Consider the following 9,773-nt stretch of genomic DNA (forward strand, 5'->3'; position numbering starts at 1 on the left):
TGGCTCTGACCAAAGGTACACTCCCAGAATTATAGCCTAGCTTATAATGGAAGCTCTTTTACTGATCAGAAGACTTCAAATACAATCTATTAAAGGAAAGATAACATGCTTTCTAAAGGCAGAAATTACATCTGATAATATACCAATCATAAATGAGGAAGCATGGAAAAAAGTCTACTGCTCTAACTTTAAAAATTTGTTAGGTTATGCCTTGTATAAAAATGTACTCATTTTTTAAAATTAAAAAGTTTATTATTATAAAGCCATTTTGTGAGTTGTGGTTATAAGAAACAAGTCTCCAATGTGTTTTAAATAAATAATTCTTAGAGCAATTAAACTATAGATATGAGAGCAGGGAGAAAAATAGAAGCATTATTCAGTCTGCAAATGAATCCAACATAGTCGGGATTAAGCTAAATTTGGCAGCTATAAAATGGAGAAATCGTGAAACATACCCTTCCCAATAAACAGAAAAGAAAGTAGAACTGGTGACAGCAACTGATTGCTGTGACAATGGGAACAAATTTTGATCCTGAAAGAAAAAGACATATTCACAGGATTAAGGAAGAAATAAAGTTATTTTCTTCCTTAATGAATAGTATGTTGCCTTTCCTTATATGAAGTATTCAGAGATAGAAACAAGTGTATGGAAAGGTATGTATTTGTAACTTCATTGGTAAAGAACTTTTATTTGAAGAAAAATCCTATAACTTTTTTGGCAGCCTATGTATAATCTTAGAGAGTTCCCTAAAGCACTTGGGGGTTAAGGAAGTTGCTCAAGATCATAGTCATTTTGTATTAAAGACAGGAATTTAACTCTTCCTGATTCTAAAGCCCTGTCTATTCAGCGTACCATGCTTCTTCCTCTCTGTTTAGAGATATTAACTTTTATAATAAGCTTCATCCTGCTGAGTATGAAAAACTCACTCGCTTTTAATTTTTCAAATTTCTTCTTGAAAATTTCTCTTACTGAGGTGAACAATTAGAACAAGAGGTTTGGCAATTGTTAACGCTGTAAAGTTATCCATGCATATAACCTGTAAATAAAAGGCTATTAAATAAAAAAAAATAAAATAAAATAAAAAAAAAAAAGAAAATTTCTCTTATTAATGAAAAACTACTTTTCCACCCTTATCAGACTATACTGCCCACTGCATTCCAGACAGACAAAATTTAACATTACGTCTTCCTCTTCTGTGCATTCACACTGGTCATCTCCTACATGTACGATTATTTTGTTCATCATTTCCATTTTATAGAACTCAAATACTACTTCCTCCATGGAGAATTCTTTTAAGTTCCAATCATCAACAAAAACCTAGTGTTTTTTTTTTTTTTAAAGGTTACTTTATATTTATCTGGATAAGGTCAAATCTTCCTCTCCTCTCTCCTACTCTTTTCTTTTAAAAACAGGCTCTTGGAGGATAGGTACTTGATAAGGTCTGTATCCCCTTGATTCCCGGTGGTGATGAGGTTAGTGGCAACAAGAGAGTTGTTAAAATCCCCCTTTTGGTCGGCCACAGGTTTAAAGTGAAAGATTTCACTTATCTCAAATTATTAATGGCAGAAATGAAAGTTTATTGTTGGATAGAAACCAGTTTGCTTAAAAGACTGATTTCTATAGTGGCAGAGCCCTATTAGGAAAATGAAATCTTATGCTGAGAAGAGAATGCCTTCTCAGTGGTCAGAGGGTCCTAGCAAATTGCTTGGCCCTCTGCAAAGAGTGAACTCAGAAACTGCCTTTTTTAAGGAGTCTTGGGGCTTCAGGAGCCAAGGTTCCCAGGCTTAGAAGCTTATCAGTTTCCAGCCCAGATCTATTGGAATTTTGACCAGATTTCTAATTCAATCAAAGGCTCTAGCATCCCTGAAAGATAACTTATCTGGAGGGATATGCCTTCCCCAGGAGGGGCTGAGACTCCAAAAGGGATCACAGATCAAAAGGAAATAGTTTCAATAAAGGGAACACAAGCTTCAGTAAAGGGAACAGCATCCCTCCCCCTTCAGTACTTTTTTGTATCATTTCTTTTTCTCTAGCATTCAATTCTTTGCACATAGAAGAAATACAGCTCATAGGTTGAGTTCCAGGAAGAGAAGAAGGTTGGAAGAATATGATTGAATATTGAATAAACGTTGATTTTGATAGGAAGGACCCCCTGTCTGAGACTAAGCAGAAAAGTTGGAGACTGAAAATACTGAAAGATTTCAAAATGTGGAGAAGGGAACTCGCCATGAGCTCAATACAGCAAAATAGGAATCAAGATCATTTGCTGAGAACAAGGGGGTGGATATGGAAGGGAGGGTTTGAGAAAATTTGGAACAGCTGCTGTGGGGCTCAGGTTAGAAAGTCTATTAGGGAAAAATAAAAGAACTGCCACACAGAAATGTATGCTGAGAATCATTTAGGTCATATGAAATTGTTGAGTAGCAAAGTAAAGTTAGGGAGTGGAGAGCAGGCTTGAGAAGGCTGTCAGAACAAATCCACTGGAAGTGATCAGGGACAGAAGGTTCTAGACTGGGAGGATCAAGTATAATTGAATTCATTAACTTTAAGTAGAATGCAAATTTCTTGAAGTTAAGTACAAATAGTACTTAACTTAAAGAAGTTTATCTTTATAATACCAGTTTAGCATTGTGTTTGGGCCATAATAGATGCTTATTGAATTGAATAAAAAGAAGAGAGTGAGAAATTTGAGAGTACTAGTAGTAAATACTGATAATAGTGTGTGTATTCCATAAATCCTCTGGTTTATGTTCAGATTTTCTTATATCTCTTCATATATTGGTCGTTTTTTTCTGCCCCTCCTGCCAGGCAGTAGGTGAAGTGATTTGCCCAAGATCACACAGCTATTAAGTGCCAAATGTCTGAGACAAATTTGACTGACTCAAGGGCCTGTATCACATCCTACTGACTGTACTACCTAGGTGATTCATGGTTTTTTTTTTTTTTTTTTTTTTTAAGAAACACGGATAAAAATATGTAGAAAATTAACTCTTAATTTGTAAAAAATCAAGCCATTCTCCAATTGAAAAATGGTCAAAGGATATGAACAGACAATTCTCAGATGAAGAAATTGAAACTATTTCTAGTCATATGAAAAGATGCTCCAAGTCATTATTAATCAGAGAAATGCAAATTAAGACAACTCTAAGATACCACTACACACCTGTCATATTGGCTAAGATGACAGGAAAAAATAATGATGATTGTTGGAGGGGATGCGGGAAAACTGGGACTTTGATGCATTGTTGGTGGAGTTGTGAACGAATCCAACCACTCTGGAGAATAGTTTGGAACTATGCTCAAAAAGTTATCAAACTGTGAATACCCTTTGATCCAGCAGTGTTACTACTGGGATTATATCCCAAAGAGATACTAAAGAAGGGAAAGGGACCTGTATGTGCACGAATGTTTGTGGCAGCCCTTTTTGTAGTGGCTAGAAACTGGAAACTGAGTGGATGCCCATCAGTTGGAGAATGGCTGAATAAATTGTGGTATATGAATATGGAATATTATTGTTCTGTAAGAAATGACCAACAGGATGATTTCAGAAAGGCCTGGAGAGACTTACACGAACTGATGCTGAGTGAAATGAGCAGGACCAGGAGATCATTATATACTTCAACAACAATACTATATGATGACCAGCTCTGATGGACCTGGCCATCCTCAGCAATGAGATCAACCAAATCATTTCCAATGGAGCGGTAATGAACTGAACCAGCCACGCCCAGAGAAAGAACTCTGGGTGATGACTAAAAACCATTACATTGAATTCCCAATCCCTATATTTATGCCCACCTGCATTTTTGATTTCCTTCACAAGCTAATTGTACAATATTTCAGAGTCTGATTCTTTTTGTACAGCAAAATAACGGTTTGGTCATGTATACTTATTGTCTATCTAATTTATATTTTAATATATTTAACATCTACTAGTCATCCTGCCATCTGGGGGAGAGGGTGCGGGGGTAAGAGGTGAAAAATTGGAACAAGAGGTTTGGCAATTGTTAATGCTGTAAAGTTACCCATGCATATAACCTGTAAATAAAAGGCTATTAAAAAAAAGAAAAGAAAAGAAAAAGAAACACGGATAGATGTTAAAATTGATCTAATGAGCAAGTTTATTTTCACCTTTATTTTTAGTTAGCTTTGTGACCTATGTATGGAAATTTTTTTTTCAAATTACATTTACTTTTTGGAGTGCAACTATTATCATATTCTAAAAATTAACTTTAAATTCACAATTTATAGAAACAAATGATAAAACTTAATACTAAAAAGATTTAATTTCTATTTTAGAACTTCAAAACAATAATCAGGAGTTATCCAGTGAAATTGATAACTTAAAGGAACATCTTGAACACTATGCCAAGATTCAGGAACTGACAGAGATGCTTCAGGAAAGTCACAGGTACATTATTGCTAGGAATGTATGATTTAAAAATGTTACTAACAAAATCTTAGGAGGGAGAGCATTAGGTTTTTTGATATTGTGAAAAAGGTTGTGGCTGGGAGACCTATATTCTTCTGCTCCTGGCTAGTTAATATTTAAAATCTCTGAGCTTCAGACTCTCTTACCTGTGAATAAATCTGATTGCTTAAAATCCTTTTAGTTCTAAATTTCTGATGTCTTAAGATCCTTTCAGTTTTAACATTATATAATATGAAGTGTGGTAACTGAGTGTTGGTAATGATTTAGGGGAGGAAAGGGCAAATGGATAATATAGGATAGAGAAGTGCAGTAATGGAAGGTTAAAGGGATGTCAGGAAGTCAAAGGGGAAGAGGAAGTTGAATTGTTATTTTCCTACTGCATTTTCTACTTCCTCATATACACACTCAAAATGATCCATTTACCTATACACCAGCACACTTAATAGAGATTCATAAAGAGAACTAAGGTTCTTTGGGAAGGAAATTAAAATGCAAGTTCACTTTCATGAATAAAAAATTATGTGTATAAGCAATCTTCTAGATTATTCATGTAGAAATTAAATAACTCCATTCCTCTTACTGATACTTGAAATATTTTGCTGTTTTTATTTCTTCAGCCAGAAAAATGCTTGTTTATTCTTTTTGTTTCCTGCTTTTAAGATTATTCCATATATAAAACATTTTTGCCAATTCCATGATGACTCAATTTTTAAAAATAGTTTTTAGTGTGGAAATAATGAAAAGACCTTGGGTTGTAAATTAGAACAGTATGCCAAAGAAAAACTTGAAGGTCTGAAGAGGAATTTGACAAGAAGTCTATTTTGGGGGGTTAGATTAAGTAAAGTTTAGAATAGAAATGAATAATAAGGAGACTGCTAAAAGATCATATTAATGATCAGGATGAAGAAATACTGGAAAAATTTCTGAGTTGGAAATAGTGCAGGTATATGCTTGTCCTTGGAGTGTGTGTGTGCCTTTTTTGCATGGTAGCTGTTAGAAGTCTAGGATATAAATTTTCTCCTTCCCACTGCCCGTCTTCCTTCCTCCTCAGACCAAAGGTGGGAGTGCTGATGTAGGAAGCCTCAAAAGAATTTGAGAGCAAAGTCTAGCATTCCTCTCATTCCCAGCCTACACTTGTAGTCTAACATGCATCTGGAAGCCAGACCAGCAGTATGCAGTATTTGAAGGTTAAAAGATTTGTTTGTTGTAAGGAAAGAAGTGAGTTTTTTTTTCAGGTGAGAAATGACTGAGATGGATGGCAAATGAAGTAAGCTTGGTGTGAAAGTTGTAAGTAAAATCACACAGCTAGGATTGCTTAGCCATAAAGAACTTTTCCAAGAGCCATCTGATTCACCAGTTGATAATAGAGTTATGAATGGGCAGTTTTCAAAAAAAGAAATCAGCTGTCAATAATAACATGAAAAAGTGCTCTTAATCACTAAAAAATTAGAGAAATGTAAATTAAAATAACTCTGAGTTGCTACCTCACAACCACCATATTAGCTAAGATGACTAAAAAGGAAAATGTTAGGTGCTGCAGTGGCTCTGGGAAAATAGGTATACTGATGAACTGTGCATGGAGTTGTGAACTCATCTAATCATTTTGGAAAGCTGTTTGGAACTGTAACCTAAAAGCTGTTAAGTTGACAGCATTTCCACTACTAGGTTTAGACCCCAAATAAATTAAGGAGAAAAATGACCAATAAGTATAAAAATATTCATTGTAGCTCTTTTTGTGGTGGCAAAGAATTAGAAATTAAAGGGATGCCCCATCAATTGGAGAATGGCTGACTTGTGGTTCTAATTTCTCTCCCAAATTCTAGTCTTGCATTGCCCCACTCATGCTAGACCTCTTGTCCTGGCTGAAATTAAAGTTGATATTAAAACTCTATATCTTTGAAACAGAATTAATTCTCTCTCCTTGGCCCTCTTAAACTTGCCTCTTCCAAACTATCCTATTTCTGTTGCCTAGACTAATTAATTATACATATCAACTGTATTGAGTCCCATCTTCCATTTAGTTGCCCAAGCCATAGCTCATAGATTTAGAGCCAGAAGTGACCTGAGTCCTTATAGTCTAGATTCCTCATTCTTTCTTGCCTTATATGATGTTATTTTCTTTAATGTGTGCTACATTGTAGCCAATCTGGAAAATTAGTTGTTTCATGAAGTTTGGAATTCACTTAATCCTCATCTCTGTTTCTCAAACTCCTTGCCCTGCCTTCATCTGAAGTGCCTTTTCTCATCTATGCCACCTCCAACTGATATTGATCTCTCCCTGCTGAAATGAAGGATTCTTGATATATTCATTTATCCATGTACAAGTTGTACATATGCTAGCATGGTATCTTTTTTCCATGGATTTGTGGGGTTCCTCTTAAAGAGAAGGCACTCAGTCTTAGAGAATCAACTAAAAAACTATTAGAAACAATCCACAACTTTAGCAAAGTTGCAGGATATAAAATAAATCCACATAAATCATCAGCATTTTTATACATCACCAACAAAGTCCAACAGCAAGAGATACAAAAAGAAATTCCATTTAAAATAACTGTAGATAATCTAAAATATTTGGGAATCTGTCTACCAAGACAAAGTCAGTAACTATAAGAACACAATTACAAAACACTTTCCACACAAATATAGTCAGATCTAATCAACTGGAAAATATCAAATGCTCATGGGTAGGCCAAGCAAATATAATAAAAATGACAATACTGCCTAAATTAATCCATTTATTTAGTGCTAAACCAATCAGATGCCCAAGAAATTATTTTTCAGACCTAGAAAAAATATAACAAAATTCATCTGGAAGAACAAAAGGTCAAGAATTTCAAGGGAATTGATGGAAAAAAATGCAAATGAAGGTGTCCTAGCTGTTCCAGACCTAAAACTATATTATAAAGCAACAGTCATCAAAACCATTTGGTACTGGCTGAGAAAGAGAGTAGTCAGTCAGTGGAATAAGTTAGGTTCACAGGACGAAATAGTTAATGACTATAGCAATCTAGTGTTTGACAAACCCAAATACCTCAGCTTTTGGGATAAGAATTCACTATTTGACAAAAACTGCAGGAAAATCAGAAATTAGTATGACAGAAACTGGGCATTGACCCACATCTAATACCATATACCAAGATAAGGTCAAAATAGGCTTATGATCTAGATATAAAGAATGATAAATTAGAAGAACATAGGATAGTATACCTCTCAGATCTGTGGAGGAGGAAGGAATTTGTGAGCAAAGTAGAACTAGAGATCATTATTGATCACAAAATAGATAATTTTAATTCTATTTTCTATTAAGTTAAAAAGCTTAACTATTAAGTTAAAAAAGTATTGTACAAACAATACTTAATGCAGACAGGATTAGAAGGGAAGCTCTAAACTGGGAAGTTCTGATAAAGGCCTCATACAATATATAGAGAATTGACCCAAATTTATAAGAATTCAAGCCAGCTTCCAATTGATAGATGGTCAAAGGATATGAACAGGTAATTTTCAGATGAAGAAATTGAAACCATCTCTAGTCATAAGAAGAGGTGCTCTAAATCATTATTGATCAGAGAAATTCAAATTAAGACAACCCTGAGATACCACTACACACTTCTCAGATTGGCTAAGATGACAGGAGAAGATTATGATGAATGTTGGAGGGGATGTGGGAAGACTGGGACACTAATATATTGTTGGTGGAATTGTGAATGGATCCAACCATTCTGGAGAGCAACTTGGAGCTGTGCCCAAAGAGATATCAAACTGTGCATACCCTTTGATCCAGCAGTGTTTCTACTGGGCTTATCCCACCGAGATACATAACGGAGAAAAAAGGACCCACATGTGCAAAGATGTTTGTGGCAGCCCTTTTTGTACTGGCAAGAAACTGGAAATTGAATGAATGCCCATCAATTGGAGAATGGCCGAATAAGTTATGGGATATGAATGCTATGGAATAGTATTTTTCTGTAAGAAATGACAAGTAGGATGATTTCAGAGAGGCCTGGAGAGACTCACGTGAACTGATGCTGAGTGAAATGAGCAGGACCAGGAGATCATTATACATGGCAACAAGATTATACAATGATGTCTCTTCAACAGTAAGATGATTCAGACCAATTCCAATGGTTGTGTAATCAAAAGAACCATCAACACCCAGAGAGAGGACTGTGGAACTGAGTGAGGTTCACAATATAGCATTCTCACTCTTTTTGTTGTTGTTTGCTTGCATTTTATTTTCTTCATCATTTTCATTTCTAGTTTTATTTGATTTTTCTTGTACAGCACTATAATTGTATAAATATGTATGTATATATTGGATTTAACATATATTTCTACCATGTTTAACCTATATCAGACTACTTGCCATCTATGGAAGAGGGGTGGGAGAAGGTGGGGAAAACTGGAACACAAGGTTTTTGCAAGGGCTAATGTTGCGTAATTATCTATGCATATGTTTTGAAAAATAAGAAAATTTAATAAAATAAAAAGAGAAGGCACTCAAGCTTGTTAAAGAGATTTTAATAAGATGTAATCAAGAGTCCTATTGGTCTGAGGCTAAATTATTTTTGTAGAGATGGTAATGTTGGGTAGTAATGTTGATCTGAGGGAAATGATTTTGTTCCTTTTGTTCCATTTTCAAAACTCTATTAATGCATCATTTCTGGAAAGCAAAATAATTAACTAAAACTTTAATTTTTGAGACATACTAAATGAAGAATTTGGGAAAAGACGGCAATTTTGCAATGTTTTAGAATTTTTGGAGGAATTTCATATAGTTTCAATTTTAAGCACATCTTTTTAAGGAGAAAAAAATAAGTGATTTCTTTTCTTTATTTTTCTTGCAGTTCTTTGATTTCTACTAATGAACATCTTTTGCAAGAACTTACTCAGACCCGCATTCGACACAAGGCTGAAGTTGAGCAATTACACTGGAGTTATAATGAGTTGAAAAAGACAATGTCTCAGTTTCCTCTTTGCAACTCTGACCTCAGCAGTAGTTAATATTTGTGGAATGTTGGAGTACTTTTAACTCTTCAGTTCATATTTTTGTACCTATATTTTTAAATTATATTGAAACTTTTTACCTCTGATCTTTGTATTTCTTCACATTTAATTGTTCAGAAAAGATTTCCCTAAGACAAATTTATTTTCTGGTTTTTGGAAATATTTATGTATGGAAACAACTTATTTTTTAAGTTTCTTAAATATCATCTTAAATACCAAGTTATAATAAATATCAAAAGGAGTTTTTCTTTTAAGGAAAATCAAATCCTAAGCATGTAAATAAGGAACAAGCATGAAAATTTCTTAAGATGGAATGAACATTAATACTTCAATATT

At 34.4% G+C, this 9,773-nt stretch overlaps 1 protein-coding gene across 3 annotated transcripts in view; it reads left to right on the forward strand.

Moving 5' to 3' along the window:
• CEP72 (centrosomal protein 72) overlaps nt 1-9,523 on the forward strand; it is a 72,802-nt gene extending 63,279 nt beyond the window's left edge. For all 3 annotated transcript variants that reach the window (XM_031946079.1, XM_031946077.1, XM_031946078.1), the window contains 2 exons: nt 4,301-4,412; nt 9,278-9,523. In XM_031946079.1, coding sequence (XP_031801939.1) covers nt 4,301-4,412; nt 9,278-9,434 — 269 coding nt within the window. In that variant the 3' untranslated portion in view covers nt 9,435-9,523. The remainder of the gene's footprint in view (nt 1-4,300; nt 4,413-9,277) is intronic.
• The last annotated feature ends 250 nt before the right edge of the window (nt 9,524-9,773 follow it).

The sequence above is a fragment of the Sarcophilus harrisii genome, chromosome 1 (assembly GCF_902635505.1).
Source record: "Sarcophilus harrisii chromosome 1, mSarHar1.11, whole genome shotgun sequence".
Classification (NCBI taxonomy): domain Eukaryota; kingdom Metazoa; phylum Chordata; class Mammalia; order Dasyuromorphia; family Dasyuridae; genus Sarcophilus; species Sarcophilus harrisii.